At 35.9% G+C, this 26,789-nt stretch overlaps 1 protein-coding gene across 1 annotated transcript in view; it reads left to right on the top strand.

The window, feature by feature from the left end:
- Window positions 1–3,229: 3,229 nt before the first annotated feature.
- LOC123531062 (uncharacterized) overlaps window positions 3,230–26,789 on the top strand; it is a 40,438-nt gene continuing 16,878 nt past the window's right edge. The window contains exons 1-11 of the mRNA XM_053517608.1: window positions 3,230–3,365; window positions 14,459–14,543; window positions 15,330–15,484; window positions 16,309–16,476; window positions 17,338–17,385; window positions 18,763–18,820; window positions 19,644–19,705; window positions 20,163–20,193; window positions 21,186–21,330; window positions 21,876–22,004; window positions 26,398–26,533. Of these exons, the coding sequence (XP_053373583.1) occupies window positions 14,519–14,543; window positions 15,330–15,484; window positions 16,309–16,476; window positions 17,338–17,385; window positions 18,763–18,820; window positions 19,644–19,705; window positions 20,163–20,193; window positions 21,186–21,330; window positions 21,876–22,004; window positions 26,398–26,533 (957 nt within the window). The 5' untranslated portion in view covers window positions 3,230–3,365; window positions 14,459–14,518. The remainder of the gene's footprint in view (window positions 3,366–14,458; window positions 14,544–15,329; window positions 15,485–16,308; window positions 16,477–17,337; window positions 17,386–18,762; window positions 18,821–19,643; window positions 19,706–20,162; window positions 20,194–21,185; window positions 21,331–21,875; window positions 22,005–26,397; window positions 26,534–26,789) is intronic.

The raw sequence follows: 26,789 nt of genomic DNA, 5'->3' as shown, positions 1-26,789 counted from the left end.
TTGTTGATTTGATTTAGTGCAGCTTTTTCAAGAATTTTGGAGAGGAATGTTAAATTTGACACTGGGCGATAGTTTTGCAGTTCAAGTGGGAGACCTTTCTTCTTCAACAAAGGTTTTATCACAGCACTTTTCCGTTCCTCAGGGAACACACCAGATAGCAGTGATCGATTTACAATTTCTGTCACAACGGGAGCAAGTTGTGAAAAATGCTCCTTTAATTTCTTAGTTGGTATAACATCAAGTTCACAAGTTGTAGATTTTGATGCATATACAAGTTTCAAAATATCGTTTTCGGAAAGTGGTTTGAACGCAGTAAATGTATTCATAATCACAGGTGGATTTGAGTAGGAAGAATTACCATTGTGTGTTTCAGTTGATATGTTGTCAAGATCATTTCTCAACTTGATTATTTTATCAGCAAAGTATCGTAGAAAGTCATTTGCCAAAGATACTGCACTTGTGTGTAATGGGAGCGGATTGTCCTTCGACCTTCCCAGTAAATCGGATTGTAAGGCATATAGCTTTTTGATGTTTCCTTCTGCTTCTCCAATCTTGTTCTGGTAGTACTCATCCTTGGCCCTAGAAATTTCAGCACTATATACATTTCTTACACCACTATACACTGTCTTTGAAAGGTCAGATTTGTCATTCATAAAGATTTTTTCTATTGATCGTTTGTATTGTTTCAGCTGTGTTAGGTATCCAGAGTACCAAGGAACTGTCGGTCTACAGAGGATAGTTCTTCCCTTTAGAGGGGCATGTTTCTGAACAATGTCGGACGTGATTCTAGTGAACTCAGACACAAGATCATTGACATTGGACGAGTTCACTACAATGTTATTTAATTGACTGAATTCTGATTGTAATATGTCACTGGATACAGATTTCCAATTGCGAGATTCGATTTCTTTCCTGATCAAGGGAGGGCGACACTGTTCAATGTTTCAACTAACAAAGCAGTGGTCAGAGATGTAATAGTCTGGCAAAGGTTCTGAGACATTCACACGTTTGTCTTCTAGCTTTGTGATCATCAGGTCAAGAATATGACCACCAGAATGAGTAGGAGCATTGACATGTTGAACCAGTCCAAAAGATCTCGAACACTGCTGAAATTGTTTTGTGTAGCAGTCTGACTTATTATCCATGTGGATGTTAAAGTCACCTATCAGCACCAGAGACTCGGATCTTGTCGTTATATGTTCAAGAAACTCAGTGAATTCTGTTATAAACATAGCCTGAGTTACTGGGTGTCTCTCCGAATATGACGGTCTATATATACCAAAGATGTAGAGGATGAATGATTGACTACGTACTTTCCATTCAGCACATTCAAAGGACTGAAAGGTTTCTGCTGGGCATCTTGACACTTTGAGATTGTTTCTGTATAACAGGGCAAGTCCTCCACCTTTACGGTCGGGTCTCCGGACATCATCAAAGCAGTAACCATCCTGAGACAATTCCCCCCTGACAATGTCATCACCATCCGGCTGTAGCCAAGTTTCAGTGATCACACAGAGGTCTATACCCTCCTTTAATATGTGCTGGAGAAGGTCAGCAGACTTTCCTCGCACAGACCTTATGTTAACCGTTAAAAGTTTCAGTTGTTTCTTTCTTTGGGCATTCAATAAAAATGAATGATCTAGTTTAATTTGGATCAAATTTGGACGTTCCTGTTGTTTCTTTCTGTGTGCATTTGATATAAATGTATGATCTAGTTTAATTTAGGTCGAATTTGTCAAGTGAATATCAGCTTTAGATTTTATCCTCGGGCGACCAGCTCGTTTACCTCTGTATTTCAAAAGATTATACTTTTTCAACATAGATAATGTTTCTTTATTCGGTATTGTATACCTCCTAGGCACATCTCTATAATCCAGTAATTGGTCTCTACTGCACTGTCTACCTGTACACGGATTAGCCATAATTCCGAGTGAGATGTTGTTCACCAAAACTGACTGAAATTATTGAAACGTTACTCCAATATTTGTCAAATTACGATTGTTTTACATCAAAGTTATTCGTAAATCCAATGATAATTCCACAAAATAAATTCTGCAGTATGTTGGTAACCAGTTTATTAAAAACTGAGCAAAAAATCCAATCTCTAGAATCACTGGTTTTTGCAAAATAATCCAATTTTGCAGAGCAGAAACAATTGCAGCCTACACCTGGGGCAAGACTACAAAGATACAAACACATAATTATATAGCACATTAAAACACAGTTTGATATCACATACATATTTTCATATTTTTGGTGAATAGCTTACTATTATGACATATATTAAACACAGGATAACCTGTAAAAGCCTTACGGCTTATTTCCAACAGGGTCCTTATCAAGTAGTAAATTAATTGGGTGCGACACCTTATGTACCAGTCACTTTATGTACCAGACACTTTATGTACCACTTTGACACTTAGTGTACCACCTATATATCATATAGTAATTGTATATCATTGTGTAGCACTGTGAATATGTGATAATAACCTGTGAAAACAACTTTGATTTAATCAGCTCAAGTCCATAGAATGTTGTTATCATTTCTATGAGAAAGTGTTAAATTTTACCTGATTAATTATGAAAATTATAACTTTTAAATTTAGTAAAATACATTTCAAGTAACATAAAATATAACATTTTCATCAAATCAATACAAAAATGATCATCCACTATATACCATATATGTGGTACATAAGGTGTCCAAAGTGGTACATAAAGTGCTGGTACATAAAGTGTCTGGTACATAAGGTGACACATTCGAATTAATTAATGTAGAAAAGGCTGTAGTTTTTATACTGTAGTAGTAAAGACATAAGATGTATGTATTTACAACATAATTGTATAAATTATATTCTGGCAAGCTTGACAAAAAAAATAAGTAAATAATAAATTGTTTGAAAAGGGAGTCAGAATGACATTTTAATCATCATCATCTTCTTCTTCTTCAGTAATTGCCCCACCCTAGAAGAGTATACTCTTCAGTTGTAAAAGAAATGCCAAAAATAGGACGATTGGACTTGGGACGACTATCTTGTATAAAATTGACAGAGGAAGATAAAGACAATTTTCAGTAGCTTATTTGAAGAAAGAAATTAAGGAACTACGGAGTTCCAGTAATCTCAAGTCGTATTGAAAAATCCTTTTCGCGAAAATATATCTTTTCCGCATTTAAGGGCTTGAAAATCAACCAATCAAAATTCAGCTTACTTATTGTACATAAATTGGCGGCAAATGGCGGAAAACATAAATAAAGAAATAAAATTTAAGTTTTGACTAGGGAAAGATAAATGGCAGCAGAGTAGTAGAAAAGTGAAGACACAGTGTCAGCATAGAAAATGGACTGAAACCATTTGATATATAAGGTTCACAATTTTTAGTATCGATAGATCTACGTCATCACATAATTTCATGTTTTTGTGACCGAAACTTAAAAGCTTACTTAAAATAAACGAAAAGCTAGCTCCACAGGTTGACAAAATTAAATGAGCACCTTTTAAGGACTGTCTGTTTGGGATCAACGCAGGTCTGCTGGGTCTGTGTTGCCTTAAATTTTCTCATGAATCCGAGCCATCTCATTGGTCTAAGCACAATTTTGTGTACACTAACTTGGTGTCTGGAACCAACCCTCTGTCATGTCTGTCCTCCATCTCTGCCAACTGTTTAACATTTTATCAGCATGCCCATTCACGCACTGCAGTACGTGAATCAAGCACAAAATATCAAATGCACGCATAAAAATCACTTGTTGGGGGTCTAGCTGAAAATATTCAGGTCAGAGATGTTTATATGCTGTTATGGATCTCTGCGCTGAAACGAATCTCGTACTGAAACCTAACCAGGAATCGTGCCAGAAGTCTGTCACGCTATAATTTCATCAATGAAATGCAATTGAATCACCTTTTATTTTAAAATGTTTCTAATTAATTTTTCTTTGATCTGGTATAAAATAATCATGCAACATATTGAACACAAGTTAACACACAAGTTTCAAATGGTACCCCTGTCTGCAATATTGTGTCCGCAATTGCAGTTGTCACCTGATCAGGGTACTCTTCATTTGAAAACCAATATTCGGTATTCATAACTTTATCATGACATCATGTGCAGTACATTAGGGGCTCTAAATGACCAATCAGAGAGCTGCATTTTCGAGTACCTGCCAGTTTCCACTTGGGTATAACAAAGTATATTTACAATGAACATATAGTGACTTTAGAAATAAATATCACACTATTTTAGAAATCAAATTAAGATCTTTCACTGCACATGCCCCCGATGATGCTATAAACAACAAAACTTTGAAGTTTCATTGAAATACTATATATATTCAGCGATTTTTTTTTGCCATTTTGGGAAAGCGTCCGCGTCCGGACGATTTGGGAAAAATAGCGTCGTTTTCATCCTAATTGGGAATTTTGTGTAACATACAAAATTACAATAACCCTTTCCTGGATCTAATTGAGTTACACTAGAGCTAGTGTTCTGATCATCACAACATGATACAGTGGCCTGACTCTGAGATAACAATGGTTGTTCTAAAGGCACACACTCTGGCACAAATTCAACCGGAGTTACACAAGAGTTCTCCTGACTCTGACATGAAAACGACACCGGTGTCGACGATTCAACGGACGTTTCCTCAGTTAGAACAGGCTGTGAAGATGCCCGTGAGAATCTGAACTCCACAAGGCATTTGCAGCCAGCAAGCTTGGATTTTGTTAGCCTTTGAACATTATATTTGCTGTTGTGACTCATTGTTCGCACAGTTTGTCACTGGTTCTACAGAAAAATATCGTGGAAACCGATTATCTAAAACAATACATGGTGCGATTGATTAAATTCGCGCTTGTGATGACAGAGAACATGTTCTGAATTTTAATCGGGTATTTGCCCTTTGGTCAAAATTAGCAAACACTCGATTAAAATTCGGAACATATTTTCTATAATCGGCGAATTTCACGATGTCGGGACAGCAGCCGTTTCAAAAATGTTTGTAGGTCATTTTTGGGAATAATTTGGTCTGAAATTGGGAAAAATGGCCATTATTTTCAATTGGGAAAGGGTCCGTTTTACGGACCCTATTAAAGAAGCAGGGTTTTCCCGGACGCAGGTTTTCTGCGTCCCTGACGCGCTTTGACTGCTTTGGACTCGCATTTTGTAGTGCCTCTGCGTCCACTGGACCCGCAAAATCGGTCACGAAACTCCTTTGCACTGAAGCTTCCTTTGCGCAGATACCCATGTAGAATATGCAGTTTTTTACCACCGGGACCATCCCCGAATCGTGGGTGCTCATTATACACAGGTATAGACGATTTTCCAACTTCAAAACAAGTTTTGTTACCGATGTTCGCCATTTTGGTAAAGGGAAACTACTCTCCGCGCTAACTGACACCGCTAAAATCTAAGATTGCCGTTACGTTCCGTAAAAGAACAAATGGTTTATTTTTCTATTAAACAAAATTAATTTCATATAAATTTAAAGTATTTTGATGAAAAAATATTACTAAATCACAAAAATTATGATACTAATAAAGGATCGAGTATTATCTTTAACTAAGATCAAACTGTGAACAACATAATTGACACGAGTTGACACTTCACTGCCGGTAATTACTGGCTATTTGATCATAACAAAAAGACTGTCACACCTTTTGTTATCAGTCTGAAATGAGAAGCTCATGCCATTTTGAAAGATACCATTCTGAAATACTGAATCAGCTGCTATCTTAATTAAAAAGATACAAGTTCATTCGGTTTTAGGATAAATTTTTTTTAGTAATAATGTCCATTTTCAAGATCAAAATTTGTGGACCCCCAAAAATTATTAGGGACCCTTAAATTAGCAGCCATGGGAGTCCATGGACTCCCAAATAAAAAACCCGAGGGAAAACCCTGAAGAAGGAAAAAAAATCGCTGATATTCAATACCTTTATTTTCATTAAAAGTTTGAGATTTTACACAGGGAGTCTATGATAAAGTCCGAGTAAAATGTAATCAATACCCAAGTGAAATAAGTATCATTCCTCAGTGTTTTGGACATGTTAAAATTAGAGAACTTAAACTTTCTAGGATATGTTTTAATGAATTTTGATCGAAATTGGTTATGTTTATGATTAAAATAAATGCATTAATAAGTGAAATTTTGAACTTGATTTTCAAAAGTAACCACGTACTCTGAACTGTTGCATGACGTCATTCGTTTCTCACGAGAGAAATGTGCGAGATGTTGCGGTTTGATACTGGTTAGTTAACCAAATGGGGTTTCGCCATAACTTAATGGACGCGACCATCAGAAAATAAAAGTAGCGTCAGTTAAGTTATGGTAGCCAGAACTATTGGGGGTCGTGCACGCAGAGATTCGGAACTCCTGTTCAGCTGCCAAATCTCTGTTTATTTCATTGCGCACTTGCCAATTGTTTGGTACGGTCTAAAACGCAGATCCGGTCAATAGTTGTGATAATTTTGTTTCCATCACCTAATTCTCGGCGTAATTGTCAGCCGCATAGAGAGGTTTGGTAAGTGTTTTTGTCAGACGTCACACGGGTCGTGTGCAAAAAAAGTATGCTGTGTTCTCGTAATTCCGTGGCTCTTAATTGGCAAAATTGCGCATGCGCATTTGATGTTAGGTATTCATATGTTGTTTTTTAACCAAAAGTAGCTGCAACCTTTCAATATAAACATGTTAAGTCAAAAAATCAACAGGATATGACAGAAAATGAAAAATCTCGCCTTATGTATGTTGACCTACATTGGTCTGGATCAGCTGGCAGCTTCTCATTGAATCCTTGGCTCTGATTGGCTGACTGATGGTCGCTGTGGTGAAGGGTACCATGGCAAATTATACAGCTCAGTATTTAGTTTAACAGCCCTTTTTTTGTAAATTTGGGGAAGGGTACCAGGTCCCTTTTGGAGGGGAAATTTACGTCGCGAAATCATTGTTTGGAGGAATATATTTGCTGAAAAGTTGTTAAAATCAGGACTGAAAATCAAAACTAATTTCATTTTTTTTGCATGGGGAATTTTTGGCCAAGGTGGGGAAAAAAGTATACTTTTTAGATTGGGGAATGGGGCCGAATTTCGGCCCGAAAATCAGCATAAAAAAAGGCCTGAGTTAGGGGACTGCTTAATGTGGTGCTACAATTTTGTCACAATCGGTTTTCATGTTTGTATTTTAATAAAACTTTTTGTATGCCACCCTCTTTTTCTTTAGCACTGCAATGTTTTTTTTTTTTCAGATCATTTCCCATATTTTTAAGTAAATAAGCTATATACTATAAAACCTAGAACCTAAAATTGATTTCATTCTTTATTTCATAAAGTTTAGATTTTCACAGGATCTATTAAAGCCGAGAATATCAATACCCAGGAAATAAGTCAATTCTCAGTGTTTTGGACATGTAAATAAGAACTTAAACTCTAGATGTTTTAATGAATTTGAGAAATTGGTATGTTATGATTAAATAAAGCATAAAAGTGATTTTGAACTTGTTTTTCAAGTAACCACGTACTGAACGTTCATGGTCATCGTTTCCCGAGAGAAAGTGCGAGATGTTCGTTTATATGGTTAGTAACCATGGGTTCGCCATAACTTAGACGCGCCATAGAAAAGTAGCGTCATTAAGTTAGGTGCCAGAAATTTTTGGGGGTCGTGCACGCAGAATTCGACTCTGTTCAGCTGCAAATCTTGATCATTCATTGGACTTGCAATTGTTTGGTACGTCTAAAACCAGATCGGTACATAGTGTGATATTTGTTTCATCCTAATTTCGCGTAATTGTACCGCATAGAGGTTTGGTAAGTGTTTTTTCGGACGTAAGGTCGTGTTCAAAAAATTGCGTGTTCATCGTAATCCGTGGCTCTAATTGCAAAATTGACATGACGATTATGTTAGTATTCATATTTGTTTTTAACAAAGTAGCTGCAACCTTCAATATAACTGTTAAGTCAAAATCACGGATATAAATGAAAACTGCTGTTGTCTGACCTACATTGGTCTGATCATGCATTCTATGATCTGTGCACTGATTGTGATGATGGTCGCGTTGAAGGTACCATGCAATTAAAGCTCGATTATTTAACACTTTTTTGTAATTTGGGAAGTGTACCAGGTCCCTTTTTGAGGGAAATTTACCTCGGAAATCATTGTTTGGAGAATATATTGCTGAAGTTTTAAATAGAGAAAATCAAAAACAATTTCATTCTTTTTGCACGGGAATTTTCGGCCAAGTGGCAAAAGTTACTTTAGATTTGGATGGGGCCGAATTTCGCCGAAATCAGATAAAAAAAGCCTGAGTTAGGACTGCTTTACAATGGTGCTAACAATTGATCACAACGTTGTTTGAAGTTGAAAAACTTTTGTATGCACCCTTTTTTAGCACTGCAATGTTTTTTTTTGGATTCCATATTTAATAAATAGCATCTTACCTGGTTATTGGCAATTTTGGAGCTCACAAATCTGTAGTTTCGAGAACTTGCATGACTTGCGGACACCACGTGTACGCAGGGCACAACATATTTTTGAAGCAGATGATACGAAAACCAGGAAAATCGGATAAGGTATAGGAAGAAATGCAAATAGGATTGTTTATAAACTCAGCAAGGTTAACAGTATTTTATTTTTCGATGTTTAACTGCAATTTTGATACACATTGCATATCTGTAACAGTTTGGGCATTTATTATTGATTGGCGATTTTTACCAGTTGACTGTATGTAATTTCGGACGAATCTTGTTCCGTTCACGAAATTGAGAATACATGAACCTTGCAGAAAACTTATTCATATTTAGTATAATATATGTTCTAAAATTATCTCATCTGTTATACCCCACCCATGAGAGTTCTGCATGAAAAAAAACGTATATCAGGCCCTTCCTCAGCCGCATAAGGCGCCGCATTACCGCGGCGCTTAAAACACGAAATACAGCTTTCCGCAGCGCTTAAATATCCCGTGCGGTGCCTCAGTTATTAGCGCGGCATCTTAAATAGTAAGCGATTTCATTCCCGTGAGATACCTCAGGTAAATATCGATTGGGGTAGTTTATGAATACACAGTGTAGCTAGCTGTTTACCATGTACTGATAAGGGTTTAAAGACGACACGTGTTGATGAAAGTCTGTGTTTTCACAAGTTTGCGGTTAATTGGAACAGGAGTGATTGGATTATAATAAGTTGAGGACTATAATTAGTCTACGCAAAGAAATGGGATAACGGTGGCGGCATGCATGGGTAAGTTAATTGTTATCGAGTAATAATTAGCTGAGAAAGGCATCTGTATTAAAATGACCAGTGATTCTTTGACTGAAGTTTGAAATCATTGTTCCGGATGAACTGAAGCAAACTTTTTCGAGGATGTTTAATTACCATTGTTTAAGGTGCTATTAATTTCTAAATATTAAACTTTATCAACTATGATATTTTTTGTTTCACTTTGCTTTTGTATCTCTCAAAGTAAACATGAAAAGACCAAATGATACAAGTTTCAGTGGAATAACAAAATTTAGTGTAGGTTACCTAACAATCTTTCCTGGGAAAGACCAGTTCCAAATAAGCAACTGCCTACTTTCTCACGTAAAGAACCGGGCTAGTCGGTAAAAGGGATGAATGAAGTCTCTTCTGCTGTATTTCAAGGAAGTCAATATTTCTATGCTAAATAAACATTGATTTATTTATTTACTGAATATATTTACAGCATCATGTATGGTCCAAAGAATTTTAGAAGAAAAAAACAAGAAACTTATCAACAACAAAAAAGTTATGATTCATTTTGTCAAGTCATTGAAACATGTCATTGTAACTTATGTTTCATTTCAGGCTCTTTCATCACACTTCTCCCTTGAAGAAGACTGAGCGGTTATTGAATGGGCACAGGCGAAAGCCACCCATACCACAGAATAATTCTGATGAACACTTTGAGCACCATGGAGTGGATTGTTGGTAATCTGAGTCTCACCCAAACCTGAGCAAAGTCGCTACAGTGGGACTGCTTCTACCAGCCTCCACAGCTGGTGTGTATACATGTTCTTTCTGAAACTTGCTGCTTGCAGTAAACTACAAAGTTAAACTTGAAATACAGAAACTGCTTCTGTGTGTAAAATAGCTGCAATGGTGTTGTTAACACCCACAAATATTTAACAGAAATACTGTTAGCAATTCATTGTGCAGAAGAACACGAGATAAATGTCAAATCTTAGGAACTTTTACAATATAAATCCATCCTTGGTTATCCTTGCTCTGGGAAAATAAATACTTTCTTTTGTACTTTCAGATTGTGAGAGAGGTTTCAGCAGTTGAATTGTGTAAATACCACACATCATTCATCACTGAGCATGAAAGTGCTTAATGCCTTACTCATGGTGTCCATGCTGTGACAAAAATTGAATGACTTTAATTTCAGTGGTGCAGTAAAGGAATGGCACAGTGCCAAAGACAGACATTTATATGAAAAAAAATGCCTATGTGTTGTTCGAAAATACTTATAAAAGAAGTGGACATCTGTGTGGTGTATATGATATATTGATAGTTATTATATGATTATGTGAAAATGTAGAAGTAATGAAATACATGTTGTTGTGTTTTTTTGCATATGGTATACTTAAAAAAGCACCATTTGGGTTCGATTTTTAAAAAAAAAAATCGAACACGGGAGGGGGAACCCCTCCCGCACCCACCCCTTATCCCGCCGCGCAAACTTTACCCCAGTGCCTTCAAAAATTTCTGGGGAAGGGCCTGTATATATATATATATATACAAATTTCAGTAGTTAAAAAGAAAAATTTCAGATCTGCCATGTAGTGTAGCCCCAAATTTTGAAGTGTATCCCTATTTTGCAAAAGCAGGGGTACATGTACCCTTAACTTTAAAAATGAGTGGGCATGCTGTTTATTAAAAAGACAATGACTTGTAATAATTCTCAGTATAGATCTATACGTTTTATGACATATGTTATCCAATTGTAAACAGGTTTACAGTCCCCGGCCCATTCCCATTCACAAATCAGTTGAAAAATCACTGGACATTTACAAGGGACAGAGGAGAGATTTGGGGGAAAGAGTTGATCCCCTGAGTGTCTTTTGAGTCGTAAAATTTGTACTTTTAAGGTATTTCTTGTTTCTAAATATTTTTTCTATTATAACAGACCATTTAGATTAAAAACTTGTGAAATATATGCACAACTGAAAATATTGCCAACTATTTCAAATCACTGGAGTAATATATTACCTTGATACAGGAAATAGTGACCACTTACTATAATAAAACTTTAATGTGCAAGCATATTTATATACTTTTTCTTAGTTTTAAAACAGTAGAAAAGTCTTTGTTTTCAAGAAATATTTGAAGTGATGAGAGGGGCCTCTGTGGTCAAGATATTAAGTTGGATGAATAAGAAGTGCCCTGTCATGTTAGGAAGCCGTCCAGCAATCTAAGTAGTTACAGTTTGTTGGTGGTTCTACCGATGTGCCAACTTTTGATGAAATAATGCCGTTGGGAGCATCTGTTGTCTTTCTCCACATGAAATGCTGGAATGTGGATGTATGACGTAAAATTAATTCAGTGTGATTTTAAACCTACAAAAAAGATCAGGACTATTGCTCTGCATATAAAGAAGACAGGATTTGAAGGGTGGTTAAAGTTCTAAAGATTTTAGCTGACCATTGTCAGAGGTAGAAAAATTATTTCAGTTGGTCAATTTCAGCTTAACACAGAGTAAAACACGATAAGTTTTGTTAAGATGGCATAAACTAATAAATGGAGAACAGGTTTCGCATCAAATTTAGTCTAATTTTATATACGGATAATCAAATAATTTAATAAGCAGAAATCCTGAAACTAAGCTTTTTATTTCGCATAGTAATAAAGAGAAGTCTTAGGCTTACGTGATATTACATGGAAAACTTTAGTAGCAAGGTGTGGTATAAATAAAATACACGCATGTCGGTGACGTTCTACCCAAAATATATATGAGAGACGTTGAAGGGGAAGGCGAAGTTTGAAATCTCAAACTCTCTAATATCAGTTGTAAAACTTCCTTCACAATCGACCTGAAATAAATTCTGTACTCTAACTATGAATAAGGAGACATATATATTTCAGTAAGGAAATCAATCATATGTTTAATTCCTTGAAATAAATATTTTAGAAAAACTTTGCACGTGTTTTTCGCATTAGAATGTTTAACGACCTTTTCTTGAAACAGTAGCGCTCCTATGCACTATTTTGGCATTTCTATGATTTGAAAATAAATATTACATAGCAATTTAGGTTGCATACGATACCAAAATTATTATCCAAACATGTTCATTCATTTTCTTTCAAATCACTGTGGAGGTAGGGTTCAGCGTAGCTTTTATGCTCGCAAGTTTACCTACAGATATATCATTTCAACTTTTATCATATATTTTTTTGTCCTTGCATTTCGAAAGCTATTTTGAGAGTTCTGTTTTTTTCACATGAATTTCTAATTTCAATTTGCGGAAGTACCTTAATGAAATAACTTTTATCAATTATATATAAACATTGTCTAAACAGATATGTGATTTGAATACTATGACCGCCGACGGTTTCGTCGGGGGACCATCTCAAAATGTGCCCCTTTTCGTTAAAATATGCACACTTCCTCATGTAATATTGTAATATGTAATTAACTTAATATATATAAACATACTTCTTCATGCCTTGTCAGAGAAGTCCGATTTAAATAAATGATAACTTGTTGCAAAGGGCAAGCCAGTACCTAGAGAAAAGAGGAGTGCCTTGACTGCTCTGAAAAAGTTCATATTTTGAGAATATTACCGGAATTTGAACTATGGCCTTGACCCCTAGCCCGCCAGATTCGAACCTGACGTGGCCTGTTTTCTCTAGGTACTGGCTTGCCTTTTGCACCAAAGTATCATTCATTAAAATAGGACATCAAATTATAAAGATTATGACTCTCTGACAAGGCCCATCTCTCTATTTAATATATGAAGAAGTATGGATATTTTCACGACAAATGATACATTTTGAGACTGTCTTCCAACAAAACCGTTGGCGGTAAAAAAGAGATATAAAAATTACTTATCTGTTTAGATCATGTTAAGGTTTAATTCATAAAAGTTATTCTATTAACTTGTGTTTGGAACATTCTACAATTATTTGAAGTTAGTGAAAAACACGGACTTTTCCGTGCGGAAAAGTACGGAAATACAGCTTTTATCCTAAATTACATACAGACGGACGAACAGATGTTGTCTTTTTGTCATAAATTTTCAGATTTTGTCACTTTCTACCAAAACAAGTTTTTATTTGCAGTAATTTACACATAAATAAATATTTTATAAGCACTTTTCCTCATTTTGGCTAATATTTAAGCCAAAAATGGCAAAGTTCAGCAAATGTTCCCGACGGCGTGTCCGTCGGAGAAGAAAATTGTTTTTCATATTCGATTAGACAATATTTTCAACTACTTATCAAAAGAATTGTCAGTTTGATACCTTACTTTTAACGCTTTTTACAATAAAATGAAATTAATATTTTTTCGAAAACAGATTAGCATTATACAATCCCTATAGCAAGTCTGCAGATCGTACAGACGGACAAAACTTACCTAAGCTATTTATTTCCATAGAAATAACTGATATTCACCAAAGTGTGTTGCTTTAGAGCCTAAGTTGATGTAAAATCCTTTTTTGTAGGAAAAATAAGGTGTATTTTCGTGCATTTTGTTCGTCAGTAAAACAATTCCCATTTCCAAAAATTAAAACAGAAAGTAAATTGGCCACAAACTGAAATATACTGCATTGTGTTTTTTACGACTGCGTAGGTTATATAGGCACCCTAAATATAAATACTCTCCATCAGTTTTCACACATGGACATTTCATACTTACCGTTGTAAAAGCATGCGGGATTGGGGACAAATCAGAATATTACTAGATTATTGGAGATACAATTGCTACTTGCATCAATTCCCATTTTACTGATAAAAAGTCGCACAACAGCAAATACTACCGAAAAAGATTAAGGCAGCTGGAAAAGAAGAAGAGTCTATGGAATGCTTTCAAAACAACAGAATGTTCAAGAAAAAGAGGGTGCATTGTCGAGCAATAAAGGGGAAGAGAGGTCTGTCTCTGTTGGGTTTGGCGAACTGCCATTACCGACGAGTTAATCTACACTGTAGTATACGTTCATCTTCACATGAGATGTTATTGAAAAGTTCAAGACTGCTAAAACAGAGAGATTGCTGTGTAAAGTGATAATTGAATGACAATATTTATGGTTAAACAGAGTTCAGAGCCTTTTCAGTTGTTATTTTGAATTAACTACTATAAAATGTGCTTCATAAAATTTCCCAATTTGACCAAAAACGATGCGATTTTTCCCAATAGCACTGGTACCGGTACCATTCCCAAAATACTGAAAAAAAACCTGGAGAACATTATTGTTCAATGAAGTCAAGACTTTCATTTGTATTTTACAGCTTCCAGTGCAGCTGGTGTTGGTTAACCTAAACAAGAGGTGTCTGAATTAGAGACTTGAAATGAACAAGCAAGGAGCAAAATACAGTAAGAAATAAGTTGCCATAGCTATTTTTAAAGCAGTTTGTTTGAGAGGGCTTTTTTAACAACTGTAGTATAATTTTCAAAAGTTAATGTCCGAGAATGCCTACCCAAACAACACCAGACCAAGCTAGTCTACCTACACATTTTGAGGTGTTACTTTAAACAAGGTAGAGCTATTCCAATCTTAAAGGGGCCTCCAGGGCTAAATTGTTAAGGTCGCTAACTTCAAACCACTTTCCCCTCACCGATGTGGGGCATTGAATTCTTCATGCGAGGAAGCCATCGGACTAGCTTGCGAAAGGTCAGTGGTTCTATCCAGGTGCCCGTTTGTGATGAAATAATGCAGAGGGGCGCCCGGGGTCTTTTTCACCATCGAAACTGAAAAGTCGCCATATAACCTACAAAGGTGTTGGTGTGATGTTAAATCCAACCAAAAAAAAAGATTCTACTCCTAGGGAAAATACGGTAGGCTACTTCCGTAGTTTTGAGTGATTGAAAACTTACTGAACCAATTTAATGAAGGGATAAAGGCCACCGCCCCGTTTTTTAATTGAAAAAAACAAACTTCTGACAACTGTCATTGCTATTAAAAGAAATTGCAAATTTTGCGCTTTTCTTTAACTAGTAAATTTCAAACAAATTTGCCTGAGACTGCATTTAAGATTGTGTAGTAAATTATACATCAGATATGTTTGAGAAACAGTTTACAAAAAAAAAAAAAATTTTCTTCGCAAGTGATGAAAATGAAGTTTGAGTAAATTGATCTTGTTTATTTTTTTTCAATTTCAGAAATAAGTCCAAGGGGTAAAAGAAAATTAGATTATCCAACAAAACTTTCAAAACCAAGTGTGAAACTCCCGCTGAGAGGGAAGACTATTTATTTGGATGTAAAAGAGGCCAAACAACTGAAACGACTGCAAGAAGACTTAAAGAAACTTGGCGCTGTAAGTTATGCAATAGGTGCAATGTAGTGTTCTTTTTGTCAGTTTTTAAAATTCCTAAATGAAGAAAATTTATATTAATATTATGAGACTTCATGTTAATAGAGTACTCTGAGGGTTTTTTTAGAATTCAACGTTTGCACATGACAGACAGTATTTTATATTAGATCCTTTCACACTGTCTGATTCTTCCCGCGTACATCAATTACAGCTCACTTGTTTACTTTTATTAAGGCTCCCATGTTTACAAATTTTTGTAAACGTTTACACAATCTTTCAAACATGAAACAGTACCGTTTAAACAGCAGTGGATGATTGTCTTCAATCATGACTCTAGCTGTCTTTTGCCCTTCTGTAGTGGGGGCCTGTTATCGTTTATATAAATGCATTATTTTCTCAAATTAAAAGGAAAAATTATCTTTGATAATTTACGGTAATTTTTGGTAATATTTTCGCAAGTTCAGGCTGTTTTGATGTTTCTGCACTACGTTTGGCTCAGTTTGACGCAGTATACTTTTTGGCATTGGGAATATAGCCAAATTAAGGCTATAAAAACAGCCGAAAAAAACCCCTGCAACAAACAAGCGACAAAATGGCAGCTTACTGTTTACCGAAAAAAAGATTTATGATAACCTTCACAGGCAAAAAATACTTGTTTCTTCCAATTTTATGAATAGAGAATGACTTTGATGATTGGAAGGGTGATCATTTCGTTTAAACGGGTAGAAATATTGTAAACTTTTACCAGTTAAACATGACATATACTCATTAAAACGTGGAAGCTTTATCTTTTATGCACTTCTCTGTGTAGTTAATGATTTTTGCAGACTTTAGAAGATTTTGTCAGCCGTGACATAAACTATCTGATAACAAGCCAGCCGCGGCCAAAGAACAAAGCTGCCAGCCCATGCGGAGATGATAGTCCCACCCCAAGCCCCTTCAACTGTGACCCATCACCTTCGCCAGGCTATCCAGAAGACAAAAAAGTCACATCTGTAAGTTAATTTCTATCTAAGTTTTCAGCAAAATAATTTGAAAGAAATGCATCCATTGACTTGAATTCCAGGACAAACTTGTGTCGACATAGCTCAGAAAGAACAACACTATACTGCAGTTGTAAATTATTGGTGAGAACAATGTTCTTGCATGTTTGACTATGTATAAATTTTGTTCGAAGTCATTTTCCAAATACATCTAATTTTATACAAGGAAAGCTGATAACTTAAAGAGCAGGGCTTGACTAATTCTTTGAAATCAACTTGTCCTGCAGGACGAGCTGCCTAGAATTTTCACTCGTCTTGGTACAATTTGTACTTGTCCTGCAATTCACTAAGAAAATGATATTTTTACAAACAGCGTTCTTTTTAAAGTCTGTTAAAATGGTTATACCATAATCTTGTTCTGACTATCGTGCTAATGGCAATACGATCATAATGCATAACAGAGTTGGGAGGATTTTAGAGTTACAAAAGTTTTCTATGATTTAGATCTTTTAGCTGTTCGTCTCCTTCATGGCTCCATTTTAATTAGATATATTTTATTTTGGTCAAAAATAGCACTCGTCCTTCAGGACGAAATTACAGCAAGTTCCACTCACTCAGAGTCAATTTCTACTCGTATTTACAAGCGGACAAGTGGATTTATAGAGCCCTGCAGAGAACGTGTTATTACTGGACATACTTATTAAACATACAATTAATCATAAGAATAAATAATCAGCTTTTTGTGGCTTTCAAGACAGCATTTTTCTGCCGTTCAACAGTTGTGTGGTATGAGATTTTGCTTGTAAGTAAAAGAAATGCTGATTATAATTATGCTGTTTGCAAATGACATTGATTGTGCCATTGATATTTCAGGTGACAAGAGGTAAAGCCCTCTTAGAGAAAGCTCGATACACAAGACAGGTAACTTTTATTTAACACAGTGATGCTCTTTAAAGTTTTTAGCATAGTTACTAGTAAAAATATTATCAAAATTTTGATAAGTCTTACTACTTGCCTTTTGTTCAGGCTTTTTTTTTTGACAATAATATGAGCCATGCCATGAGAAAACCAACATAGTGGCTTAGCGACCAGGATGGATCCAGACTAGCTTGCGCAGTCTGGTCAGGATCCATGCTGTTCGCTTTCAAAGACTATTGCACAGGGTTCCCACGCTATCAGGGAAAACAGGAAAAGTCCGTGAATTTCAAAAATGGACTCCCGGCCGTGAAAATACAGGGAATTTGGCGGGCGAACAGTAAAGGTACGGGAAAATACCGGGAATTATCCCATTTTGCTAAGGGAAATAATTCATGATTCAAAATGGCGGACATGGATGTCATTTCAATTTCCTTTTTCGAAAATACCAGTGTTTTTGTTGTTGATGAGCCTATATAGGTAGCTATGCTTGAATTTTTAAACAGTAATTCTAGGCTTTCGGTCATTTTGTGTCGATTTTTAAGATGCCCTATGAAATTCCGATATTATTCGAGAATAATTGTGAAAATCGTGATTAGATGCACGCTTGAATTCAGTGATCAAACATCATCTTGACTGAAAATAATTTATTTGCTAGAAGTGTATCAAAGATTATATAAATAATGTAGGTGGCACCAGAGGTGTAGTTATTATGAAGGAGTTGATTAAGCCTTCACAACATGCTAGACAAGTAAACGATTCATAGTTTCCTTGAGAAACAAAAGCTTGAGGACAGTAAGGAAACAAAATGAAAAAAAAAAAAAGAAAATGTGCAGAGCCTTTATTTATTAAGTAGAAACTTTTAAGCAATATTGGGCCATCATGGCCCTCTTGTTCTTTTATTTTTACATTGAATCTAGAAAACTTGATGGGAACGTACAACCCTATATGTCGTACAGAGGTCCTTGAAAATCGCAACACGGTACTGGAAAAGTCCTTAACTTTCATAGAGGTAAAAGTGTGGGAACCCTGATTGCAGTTAGAGAAACTGTAAGCGAACAGCATGGATCCTGACCAGACTGTGGATGCACAGGCTGGTCTGGATCTATGCTGGTCGCAAAGTCGCTATGTTGGTTTTCTCATGGCATGGCTCAATTATGTTATGAGTACGGAGTAGTCAATTACTTCTAATAAAGTGTTTTGTGCATGCCACAATATAAAAAAACTGTTAAGAGGGATATCAAATTTGGAACTTTGTTCTTTGTAGTCTTTATTGATAATTTTTAGAAAATTGATGCAGTTTCTTATTTTTCATATACATGTAGTTTATAAAACTCAGTACATGTTTTTGATTACCGGTCTTTCTTGTATTTTTTTCTGTAGGCCAGCACTCTGCTAGATAATGCTGAGAAGTGGGGAGTAAAGATTGTTACTGTTGAAGGTAAGGTACAGTTATATGAACTACATTTACTTTGCAACAGCTGTTACTACATTGGTAACCTAGTGGTATAGTGGCTGCTTCAGGAGGTTTTTGGTTCAATTTCTGGCAGCGTCATACCAGACATGAAAAAGGGTTTGTTAGCTTCCTCCTTTGGTTCTTGCAATAAGAGGATAGTGTAAGGACTGGTCAGCCTGATGTTAGTATAATGTGATATCATGCGGCATCATGTTATAATGTGTCTCCATAGTGATATAAATTTGGGCATTGTGCTTAACTGCTACAAGTAAACGCTGTTTTTCAAAACAGTTGAAAAAGGTGCTTAACTCGGACATTCAAAACACTGATTTAGCTGTCATAACTGTTCTTAGAGAAAGTAATATCATCAGTGAATGATAAGAATTTGGCATTGAGATAAAAATAGTTGTATTTTGTGTTCAAGTGACTTCCCAGGTCTAGAATTTGAGTGTGTTTAGCAGAAGAAATGATTTTGATTGAGTACATTGTTAGGACATACAGAAAAATTTAAATAATATTTTTATGCCCCCTGAGGGAGGCACATTAGTTTTCAACTGTCTGTCCGTTCGTCACAGTGTTAATTTTTTTGCATGAAGGCACTTTACTCACGAACCACTGCACCCAGGACCTTCAAACTTCACATGCTGATAGTACTTACTGAGTACACGACCCCTACTGACTTTGGGGTCACCAGGTCAAAGGTCAAGGCGCTGATGGGGCATTTGTCACCATTAGTGACAGCTCTTGTTTAAAGATAAGAGAAAATGGTAATGGTTGCAACAATATTCACTTAAGGTTTTCATTTCAGGAGCATTCAAATGGATTGACAAAGAATTAAAGAAACTGCCGAAATCTGGAAGTCTGTGCAAGGTATTGTTACGATACAGTCACTTTATTTTTTGTTCAGAACTGAAAGCTAACAAGTGATCAGTGTCTATTTATTCTGTACTAGTGCAAACTTGTTTGTAGGGAGAGTGCTGATCTACATTTAGCGGGTCGTGAGTTATATCCCCAGGCAAGGTATATGTACTCAATGACGATTTGATAAAATCCGTGTCTGAATTTTTGACTGCCATCTGTTTGACGTGTAGAAGTTGGCATTTGTGGAAAACAGGTTATTACTGATACAGAATCCAGAAGGACTGGGTAGGTGAACTGGTTGTAACATGACTTAAGTGTGTATACAAAATGAATGTTTTAATTAATACTAATTTTAAAATCAGAGTTTCATTTTGATAATCACTTTTGCATTAGGATAGTTGCTACTTTTGTGTTTTCAGTACATTTAGGCAAATTTTCTCAAACGTTTACTTATCTGTTATTTCAGAAAAATATCAAGCCAAAATGTGTTTCCTCCTGTAAGTATTTGGGTGATGTGTAGTACCCACACAGAAATTTTAAAATTTAGACATAATTCTTGTAATTGTTACGTTGTTGAGTTTTTGTAACAATGTTCATTCTTGGATTTTGGTTCTACCAGTACAAAAGAACTAATGCACCAATACAAACTTAACACTGCAAATTCAGAGCCATGTAGAAAAATGAAGTAAAACTTAACTCTTCAATCATTTGTCAATTTATAAAATTATCATAATTGTGAGTTGGTCTTTGGTGGCGGATTGTTTTAAGTTTGCTGACTTGAAATCACTTTGCCCTTTTAACTGTTGGTTCCACACCATACTTACCACCTTGACAGCCTAGTGGTAGAGTGTCCGCTTCGAGTGCGGGAGGTTGTGGATTTGATCTCCGGCTGCGTCATACCAAAGACGTGAAAAATGGTACCAGTAGCTGCCTTGCTTAGCGCTCAGCATTAAAAGGGAAACTGGCCTCTTCTCTCATACCTTCATGGCGATGAATTTCATCAGGAATGAGGTGTTGAGAGTGATAAATAAGTTGAAGAACTTCCTTCACAATTGGCCTAAAATAAATTATGTATAAACTAAACCATACCTTGGATGAAGAATTCTTGTGTGAGGGATCCATTCAGCTGCCTTAAAAAGGTAGGTGGTTCTACCCAGGTGCTTGCTCAAGATGAAGTAATGCCAAACGGGCTCGTGGGAGCTTTAAAAGCTGGAATGTACCAACAATACTTGTAATTCTGTCCCTGTGACATTAAATCCAACAAGAAACATAGTTGTGAATTGAAGCTAACACTCATAAAATGGTTTTATCTGAATTCACCTTGAAAATACGAAAAATGGGTCTCAGTGGACCAAAACCACTATGCATTTCTATGTGTATATTGATTATAATTGAAATATAAACTCTTTGCAAATACATTTTTTTTTTTTTTGTAGAATCATCTTGCATCATTTCTTACATGTAGTACAAATTAATCTTTATTTTGTAGACAAATTATTCAAGTCGCCATTTGTGAAGCTAGAAGCAGATACATTTTGTTATCGACCATTTCATACAGAACTTGATGTATGGCCAAGACTGAATGTTGATACTCCAAGAGGATCTTGTCCATTTGATGGCACGCTTATCAAAGGGTGAGATCAAAGTATTGCCTATTCTAAAGGGAGTTGAAATTTCGGAAGAATCTTCTGAGAGACTTCATGAAAATAACTTGCACTACCTGCAAGCATTGCCTGGACTGTAACAGAAGTTTTGATTTTAAGAATTATCTACAAAATAGAAATTACCTTCTTTCTTCAGCATTTACAGCCAGGTGGGTTGAAGTTATCTACTTAAAAACTGATTGTTAGCCAGTATTCTTAGAAGTTACAGTTCTTGACTTGTAAAACTTTCATAAAATTGATTGAATTATGTGGTTATGAAAATTTTAGAAAGGGTGTTACCTTTGAAAAAAAAAAAGAAGAATTTGCAGTCACTGTTACTTTTAAACAAGGAATTTGATTTGAAAAAAAGCAAATTTCCTTCTCCCACCTGACATTTCTTAAAATTGAGGTTTAATGCAACTTTATATTCTTACTGCAAATCTATTAATGGCTTATATATGCCCCTTTGAAAGTACAAGACAGGTGTAATATCTGCTGTTATGTAATGTTAATGTTTACATTATTTATTTGATCAGTGGTGAAGAGTCACGTGAGGAAAGAGGGGAGCTGTTGGCTGCACAGGTTGATATTCCAAGTGAAGACACCCCGAAGGAAGAAAAAGATGGTAGTGAGTCGGCTGCCAGTACACCCAAACCTGCTGCGGAGTATGTACATTGCATATTTATGTTCACACACTACAAACCCTAAACTAAATCATCCTGTTACTTTGTTGCTTAAGTTAACTTTTTGGAAAATGGGATATATTATGTGTCTGCCCATCATAATTTGTGTCTGGGGCATAACGTTATAACCATTAAAGGTATTGACTTTAAACTTTGCATATAGGTAGATGGCAATGAGACCATCTGCACAGTGCTCTGTGGGTCAGAGGTCAAGGTCACAAATTAAGCTAAAACGTCAATACTTTAATCATATTTTGTGTCAGGAGCATAACATAATGATCATGCAAGGTATTGACCTCAAACTTGGCTCGTAAATAGTTCATGATGAGACAATGTACAGAGCACAAGACCAGGGTGTAAATATCTGAGGTCAAGATCAGAAATTGAGTTCTAAGGTCAAATCTGTCTGTCTTATTTCATGTCCAGAGCATAATTTATTAACCATTCAAGGTATTTACATCAAATATGAGATGCAGGTAGGTGGTGATGAGAAAGTTTGCAGAGTGCAGGAGCCAAAGTGGTAGGTCAATGGTTAGGGTCACAGCAAGGTCAGATCTGCTCATAATTTGTGTCTGGAGCATAACTTGAGAAATTAAGGTTTTGACTTGAAACTTGAAATATAGGCAGGGTGTGAGGAGACGATTTGCAGACTGCAATAATTTGCATTAAAAACCCACCCGCAAACAATCCGCATCAAATAAAAAAAAACTTTGGGTTTATATTGCTACACATGTCTTTATGAAACTTAGTCAGATTGTTAATCTTGATAATCTTTAGGTCAAGTTAAAGCCTGGGTCACGTGGGGTCAAAAACTAGGTCACCAGGTCAAATCAAAGGAAAATCTAGTTAACACTCTGGAGGCCACATTTATGACTGTATCTTCATGAAACTTGGTCAGAATGTTAATCTTGATAATCTTTAGGTCAAGTTAAAGTCTGGGTCACGTGGGGTAAAAAAACTAGGTCACCAGGTCAAATCAAAGGAAAAGCTAGTTAACACTCTGGAGGCCACATTTATGACCATATCTTAATGAAACATGGTCAAAATGTTAATCTTGATCTTTAGGTCAGATTCAAATCTGGGTCACGTGGGTTGAAAAACTAGGTCACTAGGTCAAATCAAAGGAAAAAGCTTGTTAACACTCTAGAGGCCACATTTATGACTGTATCTTCATGAAACTTGGTCAGAATGTTAATCTTGATGATCTTTAGGTCAAGTTAGAATCTGGGTCATGTGGGGTCAAAAACTAGGTCTCCAGGTCAAATCAAAGGAAAAGATAGTTAACACTAGAGGCCACATTTATGACTGTATCTTAATTAAACTTGCTCAGAATGTTAATCTTTAAGATCTTTGGGTCAGTAGGTCAGGTGAGCAATACAGGGCATTCATGGCCCTCTTGTTATTCACACAGAAACAATTAACCAAATTTTAGTGCTTGGTAGAATATAAATAATGAGTTACTTCTTTGACGTAGAAAATTTTGTTGTAGTTTAGCATGAAAGATGTTAGCATTGCTATAATTAAATTTTTGATTGTAATAAACTAACTTGGTTCCTTAAGTCTTGCTTGACTGTAATGAAAGTTATGGCCCTTGTTCAACATAAATTTCGTCCAACAAGCAGGTTTGCTATCTCACTAACAGTTGTTGTTTTTACAAGATGTGTATTGCTTTGCAGTAGTGTTTCTGAACCTCATTTTGACATTGTCTATGGAAGAAACGTACATAATTATATCCCCACAAAGCGAAGTTTGTGGGCGGGGTATATAGGAGTGGGCTTATCTGTTGGTCCGTTGGTTTTCATGGTTTCCGGATGATAACTCATGAAAGGCTTGACCGATTTTAATAATTTTTGGTACACAGGTGTAACATCAGAAAATACAGGTCAATTTTGACTTTAGGGTAAGTAGGTCAAGATCACAGTGACTCGAAACGGTTAAACGGTTTCTGGATGATAACTTGAGAACACTTGGGTTTAAGATCATAATTTTTTGTAACACAGGTGTAACATGATAAAAAACAGGTCAAGTTCGACTTCGGGTCAGTCGGTCAAAGGTCAAGGTCACAGTTACCCTGAACAGTAAAACGGTTTCCGGATGATAACTTGAGAATGCTTGGGCATAGGATCATAAATTTTGGTACACAGGTGTAACATCATGAAATACAGGTCAAGTTTGACTTTGAGGTCAGTAAGTCAAAGGTCATGGTCACAGTGACTAAACAATTAAAAGTGTAATAGCTGGAAATCTGATAACCCAACTTTCGTGTATCCGGATATCATTCACTTTACGAACCAGTACTCACCATGTGTAGAATACAGATTTTAATCCAGTTTCCTTTAATGTATGTTTAGTACTGACATAACACTTTGATTTCATCAGAGAATCTTTGCTTGTTATAAATCACTTTTGTTAATATTTCGATTTCCAGCATTCTTGCATGATGTATTTACAAGTTGAATATGTCCGCCATTTTTGTTATGAATGTTTGCGCATGAATTTTGGTAATTTTGCAGGGAATGCTTAAATGACTGATTTATATTGCCATAGAATACTGTTTTGTTAACTTTGATTGTTTTAAAAGTAAATCTTATTCGGAAGCGAATATGTAATTAGCAAACTTCAGAAATATTCTGGAACGCTCCGTGTAACTATTTGTCTGCTTTGAACGCGCAATGCTGGAAAATGCTGGAACGCTATATTTTCGTCTCTAGTTTGGTTTATCGGAGACAATTATATCAGTTCCCCTTTTTAAATCAATTCTTTGTATCTGCCCTTACCTTTTAATCCCTTTACAGCAGCACAGTTTACGTTAATTCCATATTATTTAATGTTTACTGTGACTTGACCTGATTACACTGACAGCACGCTTTTTGTGTCAAGGATTTTGATTGGTCCCCAGCATTCCAGCATCACTTCCAGCATTGCGTCACTTATAAAAGGACGCACGTTCCAGCAATCTGGGTCAGTTGCAACAATAACAATAACATTAATCTACTTTTAAAGTTCGATCTTCAACAACTTTCAAAAATGCAGTCAAGCTCTGAAGCTTTAGGTACAAGCGGTTTACCAAATTTCCTTTACTATACTATCGCTATATTCTAGAATCGTGAATTATATCGTAGATCTCTATAAAATATGGTTTTAGTAGAACTTTGATAAAAACTAAATGGCTGAAAGTAGTTCTTTGCAACTGGTCCATTGCTGTGTCTGCCTTTAATCTCCTACGTGTTTATCATTTTTATTGTAAGAAGCATATTTTGTCGTTAATATATTGAATACGTTATCGTTAAATTAAATAACATATAAAACTCTGAACTTCATTACTGTTATCATTCAAAGTGTATTTATAGGATCAGTTCCTCCACCATAGCCCGATCCATATCTACAACAAACCATTTTATAGAAATGGTTTCTTCGTAATCCGTGCTCTTAGTCACAAACAACTTTCTCACCACTGGCTCAACTTTCGCACACAGCTTTCTCCACCAAAACTGATCATCTGAAACAACGTAGATCTTCCACTCGACAAGACTGACACAGCAATGATGCGATTTACTCAGCGAATATGATAAGAGTGATTAAGAGTGCAGATTAAATATTCCTAGTCCATCCTGTATACATATTTGTCAGAAACGCAAAAGCCTGGGTGCTTACAAAAGGTTTCTGGATGATAACTGGAGAACGCTTGGGTCTAGGGTCATAGTTTTTCTTACGCAGGTGTAACATGATAAAATAATGGTCAGTTTTGACTTTGAAGTTAGTAGGTCAAAGGTCAAGGTCACAATGACACGAAATAGTTAAACTGTTTCCGGATGATAACTTGAGAATGCTTGAGCCTAGCATCATGAAAATCGATAGGGAGGTTTGTTATGACTAGCAGATGACTCCTTAAAATTTTAAGTCGGTAGGTCACAGATCAAGGTCGCAGTGACCTGGAATATTTTAAACGGTTTTCAGACAATAACTTCAGAACACTTCGGACTAGGATCACGAAACTTAATAGGGAGGTTGGTCATGACCAGCAGAGTGACCCGGAACATTTAAACCTTTTCCGGACAATAACTTGAGAACGCTTGGACTGAGGATTATGAAACTTAATAAGAAGGTTGATCATGACCAGCAGATGACCTGTATTGATTCTGAGGTTAGTAGGTCAAAGGTCAGGCAGGTTCAGCTTTGACATTGGCGTAGGTCTGTGACAAGGCCATATTGTGGGGGTATAATTTGTCACTCCTGTGACAACTCTAGTTTGAAGCTATATTACATTTCAAACAGTTTTACCAAGGACAACTTGTGGCCATATAATGAAACAAGGTAATCTAGAAATTTTACAATATGTCAGTCTTCCTAACTTAACCATTATTGTTAAATGCAGAAAATCTGATGTGTTTGCTGGAAACAAAATTATGACGGCTGGGGAACTGAAGAGAAGAAAAGAACTAAAACGTAAACAGGAGAGAAAGAGAGGATACTGTGAATGTTGTCATGTTAAATATGAAGATTTGGATAAGGTAAATTATAAGCTAAACTGTTCATATCTTTTGATATCTGTCTGTGTCACAATAATTGGATGCACTAAAGCTGGATTCAATGCAACTTCTTTACTTAAAAACCTTCAAACTCTATACAAGTCCTTAGGTATAATGAAAGGACCTAGGAACTAGGTTCTTTAACTCTGGCTTACATATTTCAGAATCATGTTACTGTGAAATCATTTAATTTCGTCGGCACGAAATTTCATGGTTTTGGCCAAAACGGCTGTTTCGC

The sequence above is a fragment of the Mercenaria mercenaria genome, chromosome 11 (genome assembly GCF_021730395.1).
Source record: "Mercenaria mercenaria strain notata chromosome 11, MADL_Memer_1, whole genome shotgun sequence".
NCBI classification, from domain to species: domain Eukaryota; kingdom Metazoa; phylum Mollusca; class Bivalvia; order Venerida; family Veneridae; genus Mercenaria; species Mercenaria mercenaria.
The sequence above is the reverse complement of the archived record's forward strand: the minus strand, read 5'-3'. Positions and strand labels throughout refer to the sequence as shown.